At 43.5% G+C, this 27,619-nt stretch overlaps 1 protein-coding gene across 1 annotated transcript in view; it reads right to left on the bottom strand.

The window, feature by feature from the left end:
- RAB12 (RAB12, member RAS oncogene family) overlaps window positions 1-25,970 on the bottom strand; it is a 47,679-nt gene extending 21,709 nt beyond the window's left edge. Inside the window, exon 1 of the mRNA XM_075585349.1 lies at window positions 25,537-25,970. Coding sequence (XP_075441464.1) covers window positions 25,537-25,792 — 256 coding nt within the window. The 5' untranslated portion in view covers window positions 25,793-25,970. The remainder of the gene's footprint in view (window positions 1-25,536) is intronic.
- Window positions 25,971-27,619: the final 1,649 nt, after the last annotated feature.

The raw sequence follows: 27,619 nt of genomic DNA, 5'->3' as shown, positions 1-27,619 counted from the left end.
GAAGATACATTACAATTTACACTGCTAAATTGGTCACCAAGGCCATCCTATTTTGAACTCCTAGTTGGCAATATTTGCCTCCCCGTCTCTAAGCGTCTCTATCATAATTATTGCTGGCTTCAACCGACCCACTACAATCCCTGATCACTCAGTTTCTTGGCTCAATTTCCTCTCTGAATGGGAAGAGTGAGTTGTTGGTTCTTTTTCAACCTCAATTCGGTCGACCTTAAAAACAACAAAATCCTGATCCAACTCAAGTCACTAAACCTAACCCAACCAATTTCCCAACCCACACGGACAAACCTAACCTACCTGACATTTTCAGTGACCATGCAATAATATATTGTATCACGAAAATTAGACATCCCAAATCAAGTCCTAAAGTTTTAATCACTAGAACATTCAGAAATTTGAACCCACCACAGTTTCTGGCTGATCTTACTAACTGGCCTTGGTACAGAATCAACTGGATATCTGACCTCGATTCTGTGCTTGATTATTTCCAAACAGAGTTAGTAAAACTCTGTGGCACACATGCCCCGCAGAGTACAGGAGGTCCACCTTCCATGGGTTACAAACGACCGTATTGCGCTTTACCATTTTAGGGATGACTTGTGAAAGAGCTAAAAAGTTTTTTGGCACAAACAAGGATCTTAATAACTACAGATGCCCGCGGAATACATGTACAAGGCAAACAATACATGCTAAAGCCCAATAATACTCTGACACACGTCACCAGAAAACATCAAATCCAGAAAATTTGCAGCAGTTAAACCCCCCTTGAAGTCTATTTATCTAATCAAATGTTAGTAAACTATGCATGGTGACAATATCCCATCACCAAATGGACCAAGAATTAATCTCGTCCGTTCACATTATAAAATAAATAATATATTTTTTCTTATATAGCGCTAACCCAAAGCCATCATTCTCACAGAAACATGGCTAATGCCTAAAACCCTCGCTGCAACTATCGCCATTCCGGGATCCTCCATTTCTAGGAAAGATAGGTCAAAGAGAGAAGATGGGGTGTAGGTTTATATTGAAGATACCTTACAATTTACACTGCTAAATTGGTCACCAAGGCCATCCTATTTTGAACTCCTAGTTGGCAATATTTGCCTCCCCGTCTCTAAGCGTCTCTATCATAATTATTGCTGGATTCAACCGCCCCACTACAATCCCTGATCACTCAGTTTCTTGGCTCAATTTCCTCTCTGAATGGGAAGAGTGAGTTGTTGGTTCTTTTTCAACCTCAATTCGGTTGACCTTAAAAACAACAAAATCCTGATCCAACTCAAGTCACTAAATCTAACCCAACCAATTTCCCAACCCACACGGACAAACCTACCCTACCTGACATTTTCAGTGACCATGCAATAATGTACTGTGTAAAGAAAATTAGACATCCCAAATCAAGTCCTAAAGTTTTAATCACTAGAACATTCAGAAATTTGAACCCACCACAGTTTCTGGCTGATCTTACTAACTGGCCTTGGTACCGAATCAACTTGATATCTGACCTCGATTCTGTGCTTGATTATTTCCAAACAGAGTTAGTAAAACTCTGTGGCACCCATGCCCCGCAGAGTACAGGAGGTCCACCTTCCGTGGGTTACAAACGACCGTATTGCGCTTTACCATTTTAGGGATGCCTTGTGAAAGAGCTAAAAAGTTTTTTGGCACAAACAAGGATCTTAATAACTACAGTTGCCCGCGGAATACATGTACAAGGCAAACAATACATGCTAAAGCCCAATAATACTCTGACAAACGTCACCAGAAAACATCAAATCCAGAAAATTTCTGGTAGGTTAAACAATATTTTCCAGCCTTATAGTCATCAATGACCATCTAATATCAAAAAGGATACTATTACGCTGACAAATCTCACGGACATTGCAAACGCACTGAATTAATACTTTGTGGGGTGTGCTACTTCACTATTAACAAAGCGCATCCCGAACTACTGTACAAACATGGAGCTCAATCTGGGAAAACTCCTACAGCCCCACCCTCTCGCAACACTGCACACAATTTTCAATTTGTTCCAATATCTGAAGGGGAGATTGCACAAGTGCTCCTCAAATTAAAACTAAGCAGCCAATGTGGACCTGACCAACTGCAATCAAAGTTTCTACGACTCGGTGTCTCACCCAAGCATACTGCTTGCTTCCCTAAATCAACTCTATTTTGTCTGCAGGCCATATCCCCAAAACCTAGAAAACTGCCAGAGTTGTCCCAATCTTCAAAGGTGGGAACAGAAACACTGTCTTAAACTACAGGCCAATCTCTCTTTTCCCAATACTATCCAAAGTCATGGAAAAATGTGTCCACTCCCAATTAAACGATTACTATACAAAGACAAATTTCCTTAGTCAACTCCAATTTGGCTTTTGCCCAAAACACTCCACAACAATGGAAAGGAGACAACTAACAAGCTGTAGGTAGATCAGAAAGGGAGCACATGTACTGTATGTTGATGGCAATCTTATATGTGCATAGCTCTAGCCTTTTTGACCTTGAACACGTACTTCAAATTTGATTTTTGGAGACCTGAAAAATGGATTTCCCAAAACAAACTTACAAGACTGTAACAATGGTATTTGGGACGAAGGCTACATTTCAAAAGCTACCAATGATAGAGCTACACATCAGAACCAACGAATGCCACTTGCATCTCTTAGTTTTAATTTACAACTTTTTTTTAGTTTCTATTTTAATAAGTTGTCTTATTACACTTTTGGACTCTTAATATGTTTACTTTGATGATCTAAATTGTATTATCACGTATGGTGGCAGTTTTTGCCAACCATGTTACATTTGTAGCATTTTATAATCACATTGATGTTCATTCATATATTAGGCCGATTTGTATCTTTAAGTTATCACTTATATCTATCTAACATAAGTATCATATCTATCACTGTGCAATACATATGCAGTTGACAGTTCATGTACTGTGTGACAGGACTCTCATAACGAGTTATACTTTTGTATTCTCTTAAGTATACTGCCTCACACTGCGTCACTAGATCCAAGTTAGCCTCGTATATATTCTAGCCTTGAGTTATCATTAATTAGGCAGCAGCCGTGTATCTACCAATCACGAAGCGGGCTAGGGTATTTAGAGGCATCTGAATGAAGAAGAGACACTCCTGATGAACACTTCTATAGTTGAAACGCGTTGAGTGTAACCACGATCAGGACACTACACGCTGTACCTCCTGCCTGATCAAGGAACTCATCTCCGGTTGAACATCCGGGTATCCAATCCCGGAAGCGCGGAGTGAAGGGACGCGAGCTCATCAGAGCTGGGGGGAGAAGGGATCGTTTCCAGTCTTCAGCCGCCACGCCAGCGAAACGCGTTGAGTGAACTAGCAGCAGTTCAGAAGTGTGCCCCGAATGCCCCAGAACCCGTGTGGATCCATTCTGTGTTCGATCACGAAACCGGAAGTGACGCGGCGCGACCTCGGGAGAGGGTGGATGCTGTACACCTATGCTGCGCATCAATTGTTACGTGTCTAAGCACTTGTTGCTCATGTAAGTGCAATAACAATTGCCATTTTTGAATATATCATCAGTGAACATACAATGTTGCACTAGTTGTCTTTCTTTCATTCTGTTGAGGGTTTGTCCTGCTGACATCAGGGAGTGTATACAAGCAAGATCCCCCTGCATATTGCTGAGTCTTCTCACCACACTGTTTGCTATTCAATGCTGTATTACCACTGGGAGAATGTGAGTCCCCAATCATGATTCCTGTTTGAATTGCTGTATTTGTTTAGATATACTGCACTATTTTATATTTTCTTCCCTATATGCATGGTGAAACCTGCGCTCCCCACAAGCTTCTCCTTACCATTCAGCCGCCGGCGTCAGTTTGTTGATCATCCTCTACAACTCAATATACTGCTTTGTTCTTCAATGTAACTACAACACACAACACTGCGAAATGCTCAACGAATTAGGTTGGTCATCACTTAAGTTTAGGTGCAAAGAAAAAATGTTCCTTGACCAGGGAGGTTGTGAGGGAACCCCACCCCTTCCTCCCCTTGCTAACCAATACTCACATATAACAGACAAGTAACAACATCCTCGGTTTGGAGGTATAAAAGGCACAATAATAGAGTAACTGCTAGTCCCTGCCAGAGTGCTCGCTTAATGGGTTAAGTGAAGGGGGTTAGCCAGGCCTTAGCCTTCTGCCCCTGTAGCTAGCCGAGCCCCCATTTGCCGGCCGTTGTCGCGAGTGGGTTCCCGGGAGTCACGTTCAGTTGACCCCGCCCACTTACGACTATCCCCGGGCTTTATCAGCCCCAAGCCCCGTCTAGCAAGGTCAAGCACTTGCCCTCCAAATTTACCCCCCAAACTGCCGCCGCGACAAAGGCAAACTGGTCAAACTGACCCCTCCTTTAGGAACTTCAGTCCTTTCTATTCCTTAGAGAAGTCTTTCAACTTTGCCCAGTAAAATACAATGGTACATGATGTTCTCTCTACTCGTTAACATACTATTGTCCAAAGGCAGAGTACCTGTCCCTGACTGCATTCTAAAAAAAGGATGGGTGGATGGGAATTCGCTAAAAGCGGGGAGCAGAATGAATGCTCCCGGCTGCTCTTTAAAAGCCCCTCAGCTAGGCTGCGACGGCGGCCCAGAGACCACAGTGAGGGGTGGGCTTGCCTCCTGGTCATGGCCATCCCCCGCCAAATTGGCTAGAGGGATTGCGGTCTTGCGTTCAAATACTTCCCAAGCAAGATACCCGCCTATCCGAACAAGCTCTTCACCCCTACCACATGCAGCACTTATTTATTTATAAAAATGTTTTACAAGGAAGTAACACATTGAGAGTTATCCCTCGTTTTCAAGTATGTCCTGGGCACAGAGTTATACAGTAACAATACATGGTTACATTAAAAGAACAGAGATTATACAGTCAATTCACAGACATTTCATGGACAGATAGAGTTGGAAAATTGGTTACAGGGGATAAAGGGCTGGTGAGTTTCAGATTGAAATAGAGAAGCTTTAACATCACCAAACATTAGCGAACGGCAGCAAACAGCACACACCCTGTCAGGCTTTGGGGCAACGCAGATGTGCACTGAAGGGGTTCAGATTGAATGCAGCTGCAAATTCAAAGTTCTTTGTCCTCTTGGCTCAATAACATTCCAGTGGGTCGGGTGGATATTCCACAAAGTACAAGCAAATGTTAACCCTTAACACGCTGGTCCTATGCAGAGGGGAGTTCCATCAGGCATCCGCCTTTGAGGCGACGCAAATGTCAGGCGATCTGAATCCAAAATACTGTTCACTGTCTCAAGGCTCAACAAAGTCCGACCGATCCTTCTCCTACCGTGCACCTCACAACTGAAACAATATGAGACTCTCAAAGCTGCCACCAGTCCAAGTTCATTCAGAACTAAAAGCTCTCATATTTTCATCTGGTCTGTAACGTTACATACGTCTGTCATATATTTGAAGACATTGCGTCAACAGTTAAAAATAATATATAATCTTGTTCCTTTAATGGAACCATGTATTGTCATAACTCTGTGCCCACCCAGGACATACTTGAAAACGTGCGGTAACGCTCAATGTATTACTTCCTAGACAATAACAATTTTATACACAATGCTTTACATTGAATTTTATAGACAGGAAGTTAAAGTGAGTTGTCCAAGGTCACAAGGAGCCGGCACTAGGGTTTTTGAACTGGGTTCCCCGGATTCAACGCAGTGTAATTGGTTTTACTCACGGAGCCACAATAAATCGAAAAACATGCTTGTGTTTATCACACTGACCAGTGAAGTGAGAGGTCACAACATCCAACTCCTCTCCCCCTCCATCCTCATGGGGTCCAACCGCACAGCTGTGTAACATTCCCACCCCCAAAACATTAATGGCTTCAGATGTCAGACAGGACCATAGTGTCCAACCCGAGCCACACCTTATCCTACAATGAGCAGCCACGTTACCATCTTGTTTCAGCACTGTCCCTCATTCCCTCTACTTTGTAAATTCTCACGAGCAGGGCCCACACTAACTCTTTGCATCTGTTTCTGCAGGTTTGTACTAACCTGTACGTAACGGTTTATGTAAATGTACATAACTCTGTACCCCTTTGCATCACGCCACAGGTTAAAAAGTAATAATGGAGGCACAGTGCTAGTATTGTGTGATCCTGGGAAAGTCACTATCGCTTGTAGCTCGTGTAACAAAAACAAAATGGTCATCTTTTGCATACTACATTAACCTTTACAGTGCCCGAGGATGTAGCTACTACATCATCATGCGGTCTGGCACTCAGGAGTCCCTACTGTACGTCCAAAAATCCTGCTCGCTCTACTAGGGCAAATGGTGTCGGAAGGCAGGACGCAATCTGCACAGATGAGGAAAGGGGATAACGTCTGGAGGTGCCGCGGTTAGAGGTGGGCACATTTTTTTTGCGGATTGGCCGGTTCCTTTGGTTCGCGGATTTCAGAGGATCACTCTCAAAAATTGCAATTCGCCTTTTACGTTTTTTTATTTTATTAAAAAAATTTTTAACAAATGTATCCGCTGACGGATTTTAAGAATTCAATCTGCGGATTTCAGCAATTGTTAAAATCCATTAGTGGATTGTATTCAATGGCGGTTTTGGATTCATCCGCGTGGATTGAAACAGAAGAAATCCGTCGGCGGATTTTACACAGTGGCACGGATTTTGAATGGCAAATTCAGAAAAATCCGGTAAAAGGATTTTGACTGGTTTGCCCGTCTCTGGCTGCGGCCCTTACGTTACTTGAAGGGTTAAACATACTATTATTATATTTTTATTATTAATAAACTCTTAATTCAACTCTCTAAAGAGAAAAACACCGGTTAAAAATAGTATTCCAGTACTTGTTTCCTGCAAATAACCAAATTGTGCACATGAATGCAAAGCAATGGTGGTGAGATTTAATATCACAAGAACAGCATTCAATATGGACATGGGGGACACAATTTATAGATCAGTAGGTTTCAAACCTTTTTTTTTTCTCTCAGGGCACAGATACTATGCTTAGTTGAGGCACCACAACAGAACAGGGGCAGAGTCGCAGGAAACAGGGGCAGAGTCACAAGGGGGCAGAGAGTCACAGAAAACACATACCAACAGGACAGAACAAACACACACGGGACATACACAGCCTCGCCTCTCTCTGGTCCATGCGGTTTCCTCCTCTGCTAGGACCCACCCCGCAGGCTCTTGACACCTACTGATTGGCTGCCGCTGTTAACATGCAGCCATTCAGGAGAGGAAATTACCCTACTCGCTCACTGCTCTGGGAGATGTGGGAAATTTCGCTGCACACTGTTGATCGTCTCACAGAATACAAGGGTGCCGAGGAACCCCAGTTGGGAAAAACCGGTATACTGTAGACGCTCGTCTTGAGCACAGAAATAGATGCACAAGTTTTTTTCCCCCACTCCTAATAACGAAAAACACCCCATCTTCAACTGTTAATCATACTTTGATTAGCCCTTGTACAGATGTTAACGCATTACAGCAGGGGTGCGCAAAGTTTTTGGAGTGTGCCCCCCTGCCTGGGAGACCTGAACAGAGCAGGTCTTGGTAATCCAACCACTGGCACCCTCAGGTATCTGGGGGTTAGTGCGTCAGTGTAAGAGGAAAAAAAAAAAAACACAAACAATTTGATACTGTTATTGTTCTTTCGAGTCCTTCCACGAAATAGGGAGTCGGCTCCTCCTACTTTGGGGTAGGACCATCCCTCCCTTAAAAGGCTTCTGAGACCATAGCACCTTAGTTATAGATCTAGTCAAGCTGCAAAGGTACCCAGACAAAGTATTATATCATAGACCAAACAAGTTCTTCTCTTCTTTCCTTTATTCCGCTCGAGACAGGAAAGTGCACCGTTATGGAGGGACTCCGAGAAACAAAAAGAACAGTAAGGGCATTTGCTTTTCGCTATTGTTCCCCATGACAGCGAATACAAATGGGGATGACCCCAAGCAAACGCCCAAATAAAAGGTGGGAGCCATCAAGAATGATTACATGCAGTACTTTCCTCCAAAACTAAGAAAAAAAGTCAAATTTATAGTATTATGAACGTATTTAGGTCATGTTGTGCTCTGTTCCATGAAGTTGCCATGGCTCTTGTAGAATGCGTCTTGCTTTTTGTTTGATACAAAGCTTAATACATCTTCCTATTTAAGATACTGAGGCAGTATGACCGCTGTTCTTCCCAAAGATAAGGATAAATAATTTATCTCATACTCTACAGCTATGTGGTTAACATAATGGGACAATGATCTAAGAAGTGCGCAAACTGGGGGGCGGAGATATTTCAGGGGGGGCAGGCAGTTGCAGAGGCACCGCGCTCTTCCCCAGGGCATTTCAATTAAATGCTGGGGGATCGCGTGAGGCCTCTGCAACTCTATACTTAGCAAGATTCAGACGCTCTGTGATGCGCGAGCATCGAGGCAGGGAAGACAGGGGGGGGGGGGCAGCAACAAAAGTTTGCGCTCCCCTGGTCTAACCACATCCAGAGAGGTAAGTGCTCTTTCCCCCCTTTGGGATTGGGATAACATAAGGGCACAATTGACTCTGTGGAAGAACGATACCACCTTTGGCCGGAATTGTGATACTGTACACACACACACACGACAATTTTATCCTCATGTATTCTGAAATATGGAGCCCCTGCATGATCAAGCTTGTAGCACACCAATTCTTCTGGCCGAGGTAATGTCCGTTAGAAACACGGCATTCAAAGTCAGCCATTTACTGGATAAATGTAATAGCGGCTCAAAATAAACATTTAGCAACGCTACTAGGACAATATTCTGATCCGAAGCTGGAACCGGTGGGCATATTCTGGGCCTCAATTTTCCATCCGCCTTCATGAAGGCTCTGAGATCCTTCTGAATTGAAAGTGGTGTTTCAAAGAATATACCCAGTGTTGATACACAGATCTTAAGGTAATTCAAACTAAGACTCTTATCATATCCTTATTGCAAGAAATCCAAGATATTATGGATTTGAATTGTCGCTGGATCTAATGATTGCAACCCTCACCATTTAAGAAAGGCTGCACACACTAATAGATTCTTGATGTTGATTGTTTTCTGGTACAAAACAAGGTTAATACCTTTCTGTGAAAAACCTTTTCCTTCTAAAACGCCGCTTCTCACCCTACAAGCAGTCAAAGTCAACAGAGCCACATTGGGATGTTTGATTGGACTGTGAAATGAGATCTTCCTTGGAAGCGTTTTATTATTCTGGGTCTATTGACATCTTGACTAAGTGTGAACCAGGATCATCTCAGCCAAAAAGGAGCGATTACAATAGCCTCCAATTTTTCCATGATGATCTTGGTTAGTACCCTCTGTATCTTTGACAGAGGCAAAAACACAAACCAGACAGAAATTCCATGGGATTGACACAGCTTCTACGTAAGACACATTTTCTCTCGGAACTGGGAATAAAAAACAGGTAGTTTCATGATGCTGGCTCAAATCTCGAATCTGGAGCATAGGCTTCCTGAAAATGCAATCGCCAGCCTTGTTTCCTGGGGTCTGTATTAAATATATTCCATTATCTTCTCTTGCGGTTCTCTCTGAACCTTTTAGATTACAGGCACTGGATAGCCTTAAATAAAAATAGAAATATGTAGGGATTTGAGCGCGCTGTCCCTACAAATGTTCTCCCTCGGCTCTCAAGTCCTCCCTGCAGCTCCCAATCTCCCGTGATCAGCGGGGCACACTCAGCACATTAACACAAAAAAAGGTGTGCATGGAAGGAAACCAGAAAAAAAAACTAAATTAGTACATATATTTTTAATCATAAAATAAAATGACAAATGACAATAGATTATATCAAAATGGAGACCAAATGACAATTCATATAAATATAGACCACGAAGGTCAAAAGCAGCCCATGCACACAAGGGAGTGAGATGGAATTACTCAGGTCTGTTTTTCACCATCCAAGAAGCCTTAGCACTCCCTTTCCCCTTGTTCCAACTAGGGGTATTTCCTGTGTGGCTTTGAGTAATTTCCATCTCACTCCCTTGTGTGCATGGGCTGCTTTTGACCTTCATGGTCTATATTTATATGAAATGTCATTTGGTCTCCATTTTGATATAATCTATTGTGGTCATTTGTCATTTTATGATTAAAAATATATGTACTAATTTCGTTTTTTTCTGGTTTCCTTCCATGCGCACCTATTTTTGTGTTAAATAAAAATAGTCATGTGTGTCTGCAGCGGGGAACATTTGTTAGAGTTGTAAGAAATAACAGGTTCTGTGTATCGAAAGGCTATGCGCTACAATTGGTCTCAAGAACCCATGAGACTGATATAGACTTTAAAGGGCAGTTAAAATGTGGAATTCATTACCCATGGAGACTGTGATGGCAGATACAATAGATTTGATCAAAAAAAGGTTGGACATCTTTTTAGAAAGGAAAGGTATATGGATATACCAAATAAGTAAACATGGGAAGAATGTTGATCCAGGGATTAATCCGATTATTGGAGTCAGGAAGGAATTTATTTTTCCCCTTATGAGATATTATTGGATGAAATAACACTGGGGTTTTTTGTTTGCCTTCCTCTAGATCAATAAGTAAGTATAGATATAGGATAAAGTATCTGTTGTCTAAATTTAGCATAGGTTGAAATTGATGGATGTACGTCTTTTTTCAACCTCATCTACTATGTAATATCATAGTTACATATCTTGACCCATGCATCCCTGAACACAGATATTCTTCCTCCTACCGGAGAGATATTGTGAGGGACATGGTCTTTCATATTGCAGAAGGAAGGCTTCGGAAATATCTGGCTGGAGCCATCTTGACTCCGCCCACGTCCCTGGGTTTGACAAGCTGGCTGAAATGTCAGTGATAACCTCTTCCTTGACTGTAAGATCTGGCATCTCTAAAGGATTGCCTGTCCAGGTGAAAATGTCTTGCTCTGACTTTTCTCCTGAGATCAGAAAACCCTTTTACTTCCTAAAGCCTTGGAGAAGATGGTGTCAAGTGTTTCACCCAACTAGTTTTCACCTGCACAAAGGAAGAGAAACCAGCTTGTTTTTTGATGAAGCGTCTGATGTTCAGGTTCTTAGCTATAGGGATCCTGACATTGCTGTATGATATCAAACAAGACATCCTATAGGAAATATATGGCTCCCCTTAGATTTTACTTTATTTCAGGAGCCTCTCTCTTCTGATTCGTTTCCAATTGTTCATATCCAAATTTTCACGGTTCTAGATATGTAGGCCATTGCAACGATCAGTTTGTAAGCTTCTCCGATAGTAGAATACAGTTTCTTTAGAGCCCCTCCCATTGTACGGTCCATAGGAATATGAAAACACACCCTCTATGGCTGCCTTTCTTGCGATCCTAACCATTGCTGAATCGACCTTTGGGTGGTTATTCCAATGCTGAGAATCCTGTGTGGCAAATGGATACATTTAGAAAACCTTTTAGGACGTGGAATATCTCATCTCTTATCCGGATGTTGCCATTCATTATGAATGCTATCTTTAATTAGCTGATGAATTGGGAACAACCTGCTTTTCTATTTATGATCCCAGAAATACACGATGTACAGTTTTGAGGTCTTCTCTGGCTTCTTATATATTTATTGCTTGAAGCATACCCTTTGTGAGATTATTAACTGCGTCAATATTAAAACTCTCATACACTCAACGTCTTTCTCTTCAGGTGATTCAGATGATGAATCCTCCCAATCTGAATCAAAAACCTCCCTTATGTCTGAATCCATTGAGGGCGACCTAGACAATTTCAGGGCAGCCATCTCTGCCTCACTCTTGGCTGTCTCCATATCTGAGCTTTTATGTTGTGAACAAAATTAATTGATCTGAGCTTTTCTCTATGCTTGAGCCTCTTCAGGAGTAATATTCTTTATTCAATTAGAACATGCTTTCTTGAAGTAAATAGGGGGCATTGACATCACTAAGATCACAAACTTCATGCGGCAGGCAGGCATCAGATCATACCAGACGGATAATAGATCCAATCGAATTGGCAAAAAGGAAAAATATCCCGTCGCTGGAACTCAGTCTAGACGCAGAAAAAGCTTTTGATAGAATAGACTGGCCCTACATGAGAGCGACGCTTGAGCAGATGGGCTTTGGTGGGAGAATGTTGGGCGCAATTCTAGCTCTGTATCGGGGACCGACGGCAAGGGTCAGGCACCAGGGCTTTCCGTCGGAGGAATTTCCGATAAAGAGTGGCACCAGACAGGGTTGCCCCCTGTCCCCGCTCCTTTTCGCACTATGCATTGAGCCCCTAGCAGCACATATCCGCCTTAGTCTTAATATAGCAGGAATTCAAATCGGAGAACAGTCACACAAAGTGGCCTTGTATGCGGACGATGTTATACTAACATTATCACAGCCCCTTACCCCTCTGCCGAACGTCTTCAGCTTGCTGGGGGAATTTAATAAGCTATCTGGTTTCAAAATCAACCAAGCAAAGTCAGAAGCCTTAAATTTAAACCTTCCTAAGCCCACAGGAAAATTACTTGAGGTAAATTTCAACTTCAAATGGCAAGCCACCCAAAATAAATACCTAGGGGTTAATATTACAAAGAACTATAGGGACCTATATAAAGCAAATTACCCCAGACTAATAAGGACCCTGAGGGAGGATCTCAGGCGTTGGTCAGATTGTGGAATATCCTGGATCGGTAGAATCCGAAGTATTAAAATGAATCTCCTCCCCAGGATTCTATATCTGTTCCAAACCCTCCCGATACAAGTGAGTAGAGACGACATCCTCCGTCTGCAGTCCTCTATGGTGAAATTTGTCTGGGGTAATAAAACTCCACGTATAAAATCAAGTACGCTAGGTAGGCCCACGACCAGAGGGGGGCTGGGGGTGCCCTGCTTGTTCGCGTATTTCAGAGCGTCCCAATTATCCCAAATTACTCTATGGCACGCTCACCCTAGCCTCCGGCGATGGCTAGAATTAGAAAAAGCGTGCTGCGCTCCGGTAGAGCTGCAGGATTTAATTTGGCTTCCAAAAAAGGTGTTTGGCACCATCAGTGAACCGCTTTCCGCAATGAGCTGCTCGTTGGCAGTATGGGAGGGTAGCAGATATAAATATGCCCTTTCAAGGCAACACTCCTTATTGACCCCGTTCTTGGGTAACCCTGATTTCGCTCCTGGTCTGCTGAGTAAGGACTTTACAATTTGGAAGCAAAAGGGCCTTACGAGGCTCCTACATCTGGAGGGCAGAATCTCAATAAAATCCTTTGAACAAATTAAAGCCGAAAAAGCATTACCAAACTCAGAATTTTTTAGGTACCTCCAGATACAAGCGTTTTACATTAAAATCCCAAAACGCCCTAGGCGCACGAATTTTAAGCAGCTCTGTTCCAGAGGGACAGATACGAAGGGACTTATCTCTGGCATTTATAGAGAGGTGGTCTGTTCTGCAAAGGACGAGGGCAACAAACTGAGCTACAGGGTCCGGTGGGAGGAAGACTTACGGGAGACTTTAGAAGACGAGGACTGGGACACTATTGTAATAGCGGCGGCAAAGAGTTCCATCTGCACCACATTAAAGGAGAATGCATACAAAGTCCTAATGAGATGGTATCTTACCCCAAAAAGATTAGCTAAGTTTGTCAAAGATAACCCCCCCTTGTGCCCAAAACAATGCGGGGAGCAGGCAGACTTGTTGCACATGCTGTGGGGTTGCGCCAAAGTGGCCCCGATTTGGGAAACTATTAGAGACTGGTTGCAGAGGTTACTCGGCCACACGATCCCTTTGGATCCTTGGCTGCTCCTGCTAGGCAGGCGCACCAAGGGACTAAACCGACCAGAACATAAATTGATAGCACATTTTGCTACGGCCATGAGGTGTGAAATCGCAGCATTCTGGAAGCAACCTGATTTACCCAACATCCCAAAAATTTGGAACAGAATTTGGTATGTTTGCCGGATAGAGCAGTTGACGAGTATGGTCAATGACTCCGGCACAAATTTCCTAAAAGTATGGGCTCCATGGCTAGCCCAATCAGACATCCCAGGGGTAGATGCCTCCAATATACTGTTATGATAGTTCAAAATGCATTCTCCTTGGATGGGCTGGTCTTGACGTTAGGCATCCAAGAGACAGGTAGGGTGGACAGGCGCCAGATTAGATTGGTGGTTATTTTGAGGTCTCAATGGGAATCTGATCCCTCATACACAGGACCGCATGGAAAGAAACAGAGCTAACGGCATCCAAGACTGCAATCACCCCTCCCCCCCCCTTCCCATTTGTAGTCCTGTCTTGTGATGTTGTACGTCAGTGTGTCTCCTCGGTTTGTCAGGTTACCATAGGTAGTTTTAAAAAGAAGTGTTACAGATGCTGAATTACAAGACATTGGGTTGAAAGATTGTTGTATGCCTGTATCAAGCGCTTAATAAAAATTTTTGTTGCAAAAAAAAAAAATAAGATCACAAACTTCAGAGCAGTGCTTAGTTTTAGCTACATCTTTTCTGGGTTTAGTAGTCATACCTTCAGAGACACCAGACTCCATTTTGTGCTCAGGGAAGCCCGAGGAGCAGACAATGTACAGTAGCACCGTACACACACACACACACACACACACACACACACAATCTGGAGGGAAAGTGATCTTGTCTGCCTTAAAAATTACAAATAAACCTCTGAACAAAGGCTTGGCTCGACTGGTTCTGGCCCCCAAAGGGGGTGATCTGTTGCCATGTCGCCAATACATACTCTCAGCTTGTCTGGCACATGCGCTGAAGCAGAACCTAAATTCTGCTTCCGTCCAGCACTACCGGTTTGGCCTAGCTAGGCCATCCTGAGTCTCGTCTGGCAGCCCACAGAAGCTAGAAGCCCCTGTGCCAGCATGTAGGGATCACCGCGGTCCATAGATGGCAACAGGTCAAGGTAAGGCAATGATCCACAGGCTAGCAGTGCGGCTCCATGAACAGACCATATGGTAAGGCGGCTGTGTGAGCGGCCTCAAAGAGACATCCATAAGGCATCTGAGAGGGAGCAACCCTGGCTACAGAGAGGCAGGTAAGAACAAAAATAACTGATGTGTTAGGGCCTCAGAAGACTTATAACTGCAAGGACGGTACTACCTCAAAGTATGAGGGTCCGACTCCCCATTCATGTGCACGATAGAGAAAAATCAATATGGTGCCAGGGGTCATACAACAGAAAGCGGTAACATGACTTCCTATTTACTTTTGGTGTGAGGCTGAACCTGTAGTTAAATTGATTTAAAGGGGATGTATTCTGAAGCAGCAGTCACCCCCAAGATTAATTTAGTCACAATTTGAATGCCTCATAGGGATGCTGTATTTTAGGGTTCCCTCTCTGAGAAGTAAATTTTTTTTTTAAAGATGACAAATCATGGTTTAAGGGAAGGGTCCATCCATTTCAAAGAGTGCCCACATAAAATATATGTTTCAGTCGAGCAGGGTTGACAGCTGCTTTAAATAACATTTATTTTTTAATCGAGCAGTGTTGACAGCTGCTTTTAATATGCACCTCTCAGCATGAATGTACTCTACAACCAGCACCTCTTTAAATCCTGCTGGAATGAGCTTAGAATAGGAACGGTTATAAGAAGTAATATCTTGTATATGAAGTATTGAGGAGCGAGTTACGGGGCGCACATTCGCTTATACAACTTAATGCAGCTACACACATTTTTGATATCTCGACACATTGCCCTGTAAAAGCTTCTTATAATTGGCCTGCAGCTAGGTGTTTTGACTCTTCATGTTAAGTCAGCTGCTCAGTCTGTAGTAAACATTTTTATATGTGTGGTAACCTGTGGGAGCTAACACGGTTGTTTTCCTCGTGACACTGTGTAAAGTAAACCATGGGAAGAGGAGCCCTCAGCAGCAACATAACAGTTTGTCTCTGTTGGCAGAAACGTAATGGATCACAGGACAAGACTAATCTAATACTGGAACGCAGATATAGCCAAGCAAATGCCAATTCTCAGACAAGTGTCTTTTTTTTCCCCCTTGAAAAAGGATCTAACAAAAGTACCGACAGTCTTTAAAGAAGCCCCTTCAAGCTCACTATACAAGGGGGAGAGTTTTCTTTATTTCTATTCTTTAGCATTTCATAGTTATGTTAGTTTTTTCCCCCATCTATTTAACAGCTGCTGTTTTGAGAATGTGATCACCCATTAATTATATACCATGAGGACGCCATCATTTCTAAAGAAAGATCCAACATAAATAAATACGGATGTGCTGGATATGGGGTGTTAAAATTTACTATATATTGAAAATAAATGAATACATCTCAGAGGGCATACATTTCACTTGGCAGCAAATATTAGAATTGTAAGACAATTGTAAAACAATTGATTAGAGCCCCTCCCATTCTACGATCCATAGGAATATGAGAACACACCCTCTATGGCTGCCTTTCTTGCGATCCTAACCATTGCTGAATCAACCTTTGGGTGGTTATTCCAATGCTGAGAATCCTGTGCGGCAAATGGATACATTTAGAAAACCTCTTTCTTGCGATTGAAAGCTCCTATCCAAGATTTATTACGGCTCCATAGTTTAGATGATATTTAATGAGATTTGATTTGTTTTGTTAATGCACCGTCATAGTTAGGGATTCCTTTGAGGCTGATGACTACCCACTGGAAGAATTATGCAGAGATTCTTGAACTAAAATGTTTTGTTAAAAATTATGAATTTCTTAATCTCTGGGTTCTACGATTACTATGGTAACCTTCAGATTGCACTGGGGGGAGAGCAGCATTTTATCCTCACGGACACTTAAAATTTCAACACGTCTATATCTCAACAGAGTATGGCATTGTAAAACTAAAAATGTTGGGAGAGTAAAGCAGATGAAATGCAAAAACAAAAAGGGATCAGCACGGGCTGCTTCTTTAACACCTTTGCTACAAGGGGATCCCGCAATACATTGATGAAAAACACGAAAAAGAGGAAAACAGGAGCATCTGTAACAACTAGTAATAGTAAAATGTCCAAACTAAAAAAAAAACAATCACACTACAGAGGAAATGATTTAGGCGTTGCTTTTTTTGGTCTCCATACCCTTGAAAGAAATCTAGCACAGGAATGTTACACATACACTGGCCATGAAATCACGAGTTCGCAGTTAGATGCCAAAAAGTGGAGTAGCTGCTTGGAAAGATTACATCAACTAGTGTAGGGATGCTGCTCAAAGCCGTAGATAATGTTCTTATTCAAATGAGGTGCCTTCATCTTTTAAACTTGGCGTTGCCAACGGCACCCAAAAATGGTCTGTCTTTGAAGTGGGAAAATTCGGTTGAGATCTGGTGGTGGATGTAGTGTTATTTCCTTTTGGTTCATGTATGTGCAGGCTACAAAATAAAGTTTGGCAGCGCCTCCATAGTAAATAATGGTTTTGCTGCCCAATTAAAAGCATTATTATGGTATAGAAATCCCATTTTGTCCGGATGTCATGAAGCCGCGATGCCGGACATCACACCGGATCTGGTGGTAACGGCCAGTCACTGCAAGACCGGGCCGGATGTCCCGCATCACGGCTTTATGGACCGCCGGCCAATGTGAGACCTCTCTCAGCATCTTTACCGTTCTGTGGCTGGGGCAACCTTGGCATACACACAGCATGTGCCTCTTTCTTTGGTGTGGGTGTGGGGGTGTACACAAGTAATCATACCGAGAGCAAACGTTCTTGTTTAAACGTAAACAAATTCTGATTGTTAGAAATAAAATATAGGGTAGTTTTAATTTAAAACGTCTTTATAAACAATTTTTGATATAAATCGGGTTTCTCAGACGTAATCTTTATACAATTGAATCCTGCTAAATCTATGTCCATGTTTAGGTGCCATTGCTTGTAAATGGTGTATCCACAGTCTCTTTAAATCGCAGTTTGAATAATCTGTTTCCTACTCTGGGTCCACACATTACTGTTTCAATGCCCTTGATTCTAAGGGAATACAGTGATGTTTCTCAAAAAAAACAACAAAAAAAACACGTTTTGAAACACTGCGCTGCATATTTCCGCGAGGGCTGAGCACACCGAGGGCTGAGCACACCGAGGGCTGAGCACACCGAGGGCTGAGCACACCGAGGGCTGAGCACACCGAGGGCTGAGCACACCGAGGGCTGAGCACACCGAGGGCTGAGCACACCGAGGGCTGAGCACACCGAGGGCTGAGCACACCGAGGGCTGAGCACACCGAGGGCTGAGCGAGGATGAGGAGAATCTGTGCACTTGCTCACAGAAACTGCCCAGAAATACTGAATTTATGTGAGCAGGTGCATACATCCTCCTCATCCTCTCTCACCCCCTCATCAATTCCTACTTGGCATCGGTGGAAGAGCAGCGCGGGGGAGGAGGACCGAAGGAGTGAAGCAGGGCGGCGGAAGAGAAGGGTGGAGCACCGACAGAGGAGCATGCTGTAGCTGAAGTCAGTGAAGACTTCTGGGGCACGCTGCATCCCTGCCATCCTGCTTCACTCCCGCCGTCCAACTCCTCTGCCGCCCTGCATGTCCCCAGTCCTCTTCTCCCTCTGCCACCGCCCTGCTCAACTCTCCCCACCTGCATTTGTGCCCCCATTAAAAAAAAAAAAAAAAATCTTGCACTTCCCCAGTGCTGCTTTGTTTGTACTTTCTCTTTCTAGACAGACAGACAGACAGACACACACACGTACACGTTACCATTTGAAAGAGACCTAAGAAATGAGAACCAGTACTTTAGTTATTAAGTTAATCTGTGGCCAGGCAGGGAGTGAGCGCGCTGGCGCTTATGCGCGGAGACGTCACACTCTCTGCTCGCCTGGGAGATTTGTGGCCGGCTAGGTGCGCAAGCGCGGTGGGGAGGGGGCGATCCCATGACGTCACGGAGCTGGTTCACCCTCATTGGGCGAACCGCTCACGTGACACGCTTGCGTATGACAAATTCAAATGTGCTTGCTCACGCTGGCCACACACATAGCCTCAATGTGTTTCATAGCGGCCAGCATGAGCCAGCCCGCCCAGCGCCACCCTGGCCGAGGCCTTAATTGAGCATACAGCTCTCCTGACAATTATAAAGAGAAGTTTATTAAAGTTTGCAACCAAAGTTTGGTATACCTGGTGATCATTAATGCATTTGACTTCAAAGCTGTTAAGTGTTTTTCCTTCTGTGAGGTCAAAACAGCGCTCTTAGTAGGTTTACTGGCCATCACTTCTTTAACCCCGGCGTTGCTGAAAAGGCCGTGTAATGTAGCAAGTTTAAGCTTATAGGGGTCCATGTTAAAATGGATAAGAAGCAAAAAGGGGCCCACTGTGTGCTCATTTACATGTCATTTCCCAGAATCCCTTGCTGCAGTGGAAGCATTGTATGCTAAGAGAATGGTGAATAGCAGGGTTGCAGATCTGTGAGACATGTGAATGTGCTCACAAGTGATATTTTTATTTGCTGTACACTACAAGTTTTGTAACTTTTTTACTCACCATAACGTCCTTTATGGGAGGATATAACAGATACTACAAAGTGACTAGACCTGAAGCAGGATAAAAACCATGTTCCTCATCTATGAACTAGTGTGCTTAACAGATTTATAATTATACACAGCAATGAAGCAAACAGTGTCTCACGTGTGTGCTTTTTACATCTCCTGGATGCCGTTGCTCTTGATTTCAGCTTCAAATCAGTGAAGCACAGCCAAACAGAGTAATGTTTATCATGCTCTTTATTTCTAGACTGTGATAACACCTTTCCATGCATCAAAATAAAATGTGCATACGGATGAGCTCCTTAAACAATCTTCTGGTTCCAAATATTCCTAACAAACGTGTCGTTTATATATAGTGGTAATAAAAAGTGGCAACAACTTGCAAATATTACAGCTCCCTGTGACAAATTCAGCAACTAAAATGATATGCTACAATACGGAGTACATGATTTTAAATGTACAAAACACAGAATTTGTTGGCAGGTAATGACAAGTTGCCTCACTTTGCTGATTTCTCTTGCCCACTAAAAATGCCTCAGATGCTGTTTGATCTCCGTCTTCCGCCCATATCTGCAAACCCCCTGCATCTGTCCAAACAGTTTAGACTTCCCTGTAGTAACCGGCTAAAAGCTTTTGCATTAATATACTACCTTTTCAAAGTAGTAATTTCGCACAACTGCCTGCCAACCTCAAAACATGACCCTGTGCTCTAGCATTCCAAGCCAACGTACTGCTGCTATCCTGGGAAATTACATAGTCATTTTCTGTGACGGCCATGAAAAGCAGAATGCATGTCAATATACTGTACAGTAATGTATACTCCATGCCGATCCGGCACCATCCTCATCTTGGGACCAAATAAGAGAGCACCCTATGCGGAACAAGATCGCTCCTTTAATCTGATCTGCAATCTGCCCCCAGATTTTTTTTCTTAATCACACCAAAACTCGGATCAGTAGTCCCCCATCATCGGGTGATCCCCCTGGTTCCAGAATGGGAGCCCAGGGTCCACCCAGGCAAACTGTCCCACTCCCCTCTGGCCGCAAAAGAATTAAAGGGGAAATCTCTCCTAGGATCAAAAGTATACTAATGGCAGCGACATGTTTAACGTCTTGGGTGCCCCAAGACGTGTCCTACTACATCATGGGGTTTGGCGCTCCGGAGGTCCCATGGTGTAGTGGCTACAGTACGTCATGCCCCAAAGTGCTCCTTCTCTAATGGAGATTGCGTCCTGCGCTCCGCCCTGTGGGGAAATGGAAGAGGACTCCTCTTCGGTTTCCGGGTTAAGGGAGGCTGCTGTCCCGTTACCGCACTTTGCCGGAGGGACCGTGGAACTGTGGTGCTGCATCCACTTCGGCACCAAAAAGGGTTAAGATATTACATTTGGGCGATTGTTTTATTTCTATTTTTAACAAATCTGTCGGTAAATGGTTTTTTAATTAGTTTGTAAACATGGTAAACGGAGACTTGGGATGGGTTTGATTGTGACTACTGCTTTTCGTGTAAGAGTGTGTGTTCAACAAGTGTTTCGCATATGTAAAAAAGATCCGCTCTTCCACACTCCCGTATTGGTATTGACTGACAGGGCAGGGTGGGCTGAGGCAGCGGTGAGCAAACTGAGGGGCAGGAAAAAAAAATTATGGGGGGGGGGGGGGGGGCGCGGGCGGTTGCAGAGGCCCCGCGCTCTTCCCCACGGCATTTAAATTAAATGCCGGGGGGATCGCAAGGCCCCTGCAACACTCCACTTACCGGGATTCGGCCAATAGTGACGCGTTGCCATGGCATCGTGGCAGGGTCACGTGACTTCACATGACCCCGCAGCGTCATTTGACGCGGATACCGGGGGGGAGGAGGGGCGAGAGCGGGACAAGCAAGACAAGAGGGCGCAGCAGGAAAAGTTTGCGCTCCCCTGGGCTAAGGCATGGGGATAAATAGATATATCTGTCTACATATCTATATAATAAATAAAAAAATGAAAGAGGTCACCCCTTCCTGTCGGCGGCTGAGTGTAATATTCACCATCTGTTACACACACTCGTGCCTTCCCTCCCCCCGTGTCACAAGTTAAGCTGCACTGAGAGCGAGGATGGGCACTCTCACATGACAAACTAAGCTTTTTGTGCCAATGTTGCTCCAAAAAGACCTAAGTACATAGGCTCCTATATATCTATTAGATGTAGCGTGGCTGTTCTGTGCTCAAGAATGCAGAGCATGGGATTCACCCTCTGAAAATGGGAAAAAAACGACTTTACACCATCAGAAGCAGATTGGTTCTCAGGACAAATAGCCGTTAGAGACCAGGACGAAGACATTGAAGTATGCTATGAAGCAGCACGGATATGGGCCGGAAACTGTCCTTTACTTGAACGCTTGAGTTTTAGGACTAGGTCTTTAGACTCCTGTGTGTTTATTCATTAAATGATAATTGTTATGGGAACTGTATGATGCATTACCCTTAAACTATGACTGAACGGAACTAACTCACAGCAGTCACAATTATAAGGTGGTGGTAAGGCCGCAGCACACTTTAGTAAGCCATCATAAATACAAAAATTAAACCATTACATAATAAATGAACCTCTCGCCTCTGAGAAAATACGTCATAAATACATCCACCCCAGCCAGGAACCTCAATTATCATCACAATTAAACCAACGATTTAACTTGTCCTGAACCACCATAATAATAATGAACCTTCTTATCCTGTGTTGTGACAAATAAACCAAATGCTTTTAATTTTAATATAAACATATCAAACATGTGGGAATATCGCTTCAGATCTCTTCACAGGTGAGTGAGCTAACCCGGCTTTATCCTTCTATTTATACCACAAATTGCCACCAAAACGTGACCCACTCCTTGCATTTTCACTCCGAGCTTTTGATTTGACTCTGCCCTTTTGCCCAGCAACACACCTTCAGCCAACCCCTAAACACCTGACAACTCTCTCCACCCCATTTCCCTTTAAAAATCCCTAGCTACATTCTGACCAATCACCATACACCCCATCCTACAGAATTAACAAGGGGTCATCCCCAGCCCCATGTTGCCCATTGGCTAATTGCCATTGGGGCTTTCAACATGAACAGTTAATACTGTTTACAATTTTTCTAATAAATCCAATATTTAATTAAAAAAAAGCATAGGCATGATGGCGAATTTGGTGGAAGCCCCTTAAAAAAAAATCTTGTTCTTGGTTACTCACGTCAAATTATTAGGAGTAGTCTCTCACGAACTCTAGTAACTCAACTCACTGAGTGTGTCTACATTTTGTTCACATGCTCTCCTACACACATCATTAGTGCCGAAAACCTCATTGGAGTCACTTAAGTTGTTTCATATTTACAGATGTAGTAGACAGTGACCTTTCACAGACCGAGGTTTCCTGTTTTTAGTTAAAGCTACAGCTGGTAGAATTACATGCTGCTGCTCTTCCATTTTAAAAGCATGGTTTTGGGAAACCCGGATTATGAAACGACCCCACATTTTTTTATTCCTGGTGGTGTACTCTCATACATTCCCTAAGAGAAGAGTTCATTTTTTTGTACTAGAACAGAAAAGTCCCCACATTTCATATCTAACAATAATAAAGTGAACCGTGAGTTTTACTCCATGACGCGGAGGAAAGCCATACATATCTACTGCCCTGTTTACTTCTTTACTGACAGATGGATGCTTTGATACTGGAGAGGAGAGGCAAGTTGTGGAGTTGACATCTTGTAAAAGACCATTTAGCTGAGCTGTTATTTAGAGCAGTGGTTCCAAACGCCAGTCCTTAAGAACTCCCACTAGGCCAGGTATTAAGGATATCCGAGGTTAGGCTGGTTCTATAGTGCGGCCACGTGCTATGCCGTGCGCACTGCAGTTACAGATGGCTGAGGTTAGTCAGCCCTTCTATACAAGGGATGCACAGCAGGGAGCGGGGAGCCGACAGACAGCAGGGAAGACGGGGGAAATCATCTTTTTGCGCCGCTACTGGCGCTGAATGTGTGTATGTATGTATGTGTGTATGTATGTGTATATATATATATATATTGTAAATATTACTGTATGTTTGTTTGCATGTCTTAGATAGGTCTGCAACCCTGTCTCTCCCCATTATCGCCCAGCACACAGCGTTTCCACTGCAGCAAGGGATTCTGGGAAATTACATGCAAACGAGCACACAGTGCCACCTTTTGTCTCAAGCTCGTATTACACAAGCAAATCCTCAAGCCAATGCATACTGTTTTAAACACAGCTTTTAGACAGAGGCTGGGATGAGATGCAAAGCCAGTAAACCCACTCACAGACATCTTTCAACCTTGATGGGTATCATCAGTGTGAGGTTGGTTACTGGCAATGCTGGTTGAGACTAGACATTCACCACAATTATTAAGGTTATGGTGGGTAAAAAAAGTGACAAAAACCCTCCACAGTAAAGCATAAAGCAATTGTAAATATTACTGTATGTTCGTTTGCATGTCTTAGACAGGTCTGCAACCCTGTCTCTCCCCATTATCGCCCAGCACACAGCGTTTCCACTGCTGCTTGTGTAATACGAGCTTGAGACAAAAGGTGGCACTGTGTGCTCGTTTGCATGTCATTTCCCAGAATCCCTTGCTGCAGTGGAAACGCTGTGTGCTGGGCATTAATGGGGAGAGACAGGGTTGCAGACCTGTCTAAGACATGCAAACGAACATACAGTAATATTTACAGTTGCTTTATGCTTTACTGTGGAGGGTTTTTGTCACTTTTTTTTACCCACCATAACCTTAATAATTGTGGTGTGTGTATATATATATATTATATATATATATATATATATATATATATATATATATATATATATATATATATATATATATATATATATATATATATATATATACAGTGGTCGACAAATCACCAAAAAATCTAGTCGCCGAACAAAAAAATCTACTCGCCACCTAGTACCACACGTGTGCTGCTTGGGCCAATATTAGCTCGCCACAATGTTAAATCCACTCGCCCGGGGCGTGCAAATGTATAGGTTTGTCGAACACTGTATATATATACACACACACACACACGCGCCTGCGAACAGCGTGCCCACGGCCACATACACTATATAACAGCCCTTAAGCACAGGGGGCTCAATGAGCGGCTCAGTCATTTTGGTTGAAGCCGGCATAACCTTAATACCTGGCCTGTTGTGCATTCCTGAGGACTGGAGTTGGGAACCACTGGTTTAGATAAAAGGTGTCTATTCAAACCAAGTGTAAGTGTTTCACAATGAAAATTGGATTGCAGCTTCAAAAAGTGACTCAGATTTAGTAATGACACCCAGAGAATTGAACAAAACCCTGCATCCATGTACCATTTATCACCTGCTACTAAGACTTTCAACCTGAAAGCACCCATTTGACCCTTCCCTTTTTAAAAACGTGGTACACCAAGAATCAATTGACAGCACAAATTCAAATTCTGAAGTTCAAACTCTGAAAATCAAAACAAGCTGTAGTTTTGTGTAGCTGATCATAAGCAGATACAAATGTAAATACAGATTGACAGTGGTAAAATCCAGTGTCTTCTTTCCAAACATCAGGAATCCTGATTTTCAGGAACGTGCCATTTATCTTTTGTAAGAAGCGACTTGTTTGACATACAAGAAATACATGAGCATGGCACGAAAAACACAATGTGATGACATTTAAGGGATACATTTTTTTTCTCTGAAAACACAATTCCTACAGTGAAAGCTTGATTCATACGTTTGATGCTATTTTCAACTCTTATAAACTATTTCTTAATACAGTATTTTAATGACAAAAGCCTTTATTTAGAGAGAAAAAAAATGGTTATCCTTATCATGCATTCCTGTAACCAGTGATACTCCTGTTCAGTGCACTTTATGTAACGGATACAAGTAAGGATGAGCAACAACTTCAGGAATTCCGATATCCCATCGATGTGCCAAACCCCATCATAAATAAGAGTGACATCGGGTCATGCCTTAACCCGCCTAATGTCATCCAGCATAGAGGTCGCCGCTGGTTCCCCTGACATAGATGTTATACACAGCATACACATGCTCGGATCTCTTACCCACGGTGGATTTGCACGCCTCGCAGAACGTGTCATCCGTGAACCTCTCCATCAAGCTGGTCTTGCCCACTCCTCTGGAACCGATGATGATGACCTGCAGCTTAAAGTCCGCTGGCCTGGGAGGCTGCTTCCGCCGGCGGGCCTGAGCCCCCGTTAGAGCCGGGGAGCCGGAGGCCGAGCCGCCGTACGCTAGATTGTTGCTGCTCCCCCCACCGCCGCCCCCCAGTCCCCGCTGGAAACCGGGCCTGGAATCCATTAACACATCCGCCGCCTCTCTCCGAACCCTGCGGGAATAGCCGCGTCTGTGACGTCACAGTGGGGAAGGTCGGTTCAGCAGAGAGTTCAAGTGCGAAACGGCCCCAGGAGCTCGGGGCTTCTTCCAGCCAGTGTGTCCCAGCGCTACAGTCACACTGGGTGAAAGGTGACAGCTGACTGTATCCCAGACAAGGAATCACTGCAGACCGGATCCAGTGTGTGGCAGATTACAAGCGCCCTCTATGGCTGTGGAAGACTCGCGTATCTGATTTTAGAATGCACATAAACTGTCCTAAAAGAGTTTACATTTGTGACAACTCGATAATTGTAGCAAAACAAACAAACAAACAAACAAAAAACTGAGCCATGTATCATACATATTACCAGTCTTAGTCAAATCCCCAAATAAGGGATGTTTGGGGATTCAGGAACCAGAAATGAAATGTTAATGGAAAAATACTTATTTGAACGAGTGAACCTATGTTAAGAATATTAATAACACTTTATAATAAAAAGGAGTGAAACTGACTACAGTATCAATACATGCCACCCAATGAATGCAGAGAGAGGAAGAGAGGGAGTAAAAACAGTTTGATCTATGTCTCCAGCACATGTGTGAATCTTGTGAATCTTTTTACATTTGTCACAGGTGTCTTATTAGCCACATCAGACCCGGTGAATTTATTTGACGCTAGGAAAAAAGAAAACTGGATATCTCATTATAATATGGTGCTATCTCCTTACCCAACTCCTATGCCCACTACTGCTAACACTCACAGCTGCTAATGGAGTAAAACTAGAGTAAAGATTCGTTGGGGGATGATGTATCAAGGCAATTTGGGCGCAAAATTGTCACAGATTACATCGTTTTTCTCTTGCATCTTTTTGCGTTAATATATAAAGGTCACAGCTCCAAGTTCCGTGCCGTGTGCGCCAGCTTGCGATTTGGGTAGTGCCAATATGAGGAGTTGGGCAGGAGATACACGCCACACAGATTATAGTAAGATGTATAAGATGTATCACACTCTGCGTCTCACTGCGTCACTTTTTTATCTTGTATTTGCACCAAAAAAATCTGCGAGGTCAGAGGTGCCATAAACTTCTGTGGCCAACGATTTTCATCACATGTAAGGAACATTTTCTTACATTTGACGCAAACACAAGCAGAAATTGGAGCAATGCGTCAAAACAAACTTTTATGCGCACTTTAGTCGGGGTCAGCTTGATGGCGCGGCCATCGCTGCGACTGCACCTGGCCCCGTGCTCAGGAGCCTGCGCTCTTCCACGGCCCAACTTCAGTAATTACAGTTTAAATGTTGTGGTGGTCAAATTAGCCAGCACAACATTTAAACTGTGATTGCCAGTCCCTGGGGAGAGCGCGGGGCCTCTGTAAGTGCCGGCATCTCCTCCTGCTACCATGTGACGGCGTGTCGCCATGACAACGCAATGGCCTATGATGTTATGTTGCCATGACAACACGATGTCACATGAGCCGCGACGCCATGATAATGCAACGTCACGGCGGGCAAGGCCCCCACGCATCATGTGACGTCATCACGTGACACTGCATCGTCAAGGTAATGTGTTGCAGCAGGAGGAGATGCAGGGTCCGGATCAGATAAGAGGACCCATCATACTCCCTCTGCGCCGAGCCCCACCAAAATACCAGCTTGCCATGTCTCAGTTGATACATCTCCCACAAAGTAACTCAGAGTCAAAATGACACAACATGCACCTATTTTTTAGTCATGTCGGTTCATTAGAAGGTATATCATAATATGTACTGGAAGGGTATACCTAGCTAATTAAATTAATTGGATGCTACTAC

Source organism: Ascaphus truei, chromosome 2 (assembly GCF_040206685.1).
Source record: "Ascaphus truei isolate aAscTru1 chromosome 2, aAscTru1.hap1, whole genome shotgun sequence".
In the NCBI taxonomy this organism is placed as follows: domain Eukaryota; kingdom Metazoa; phylum Chordata; class Amphibia; order Anura; family Ascaphidae; genus Ascaphus; species Ascaphus truei.
Note: the sequence above shows the minus strand (reverse complement) of the source record. Positions and strands in the feature narration are given on the sequence as shown.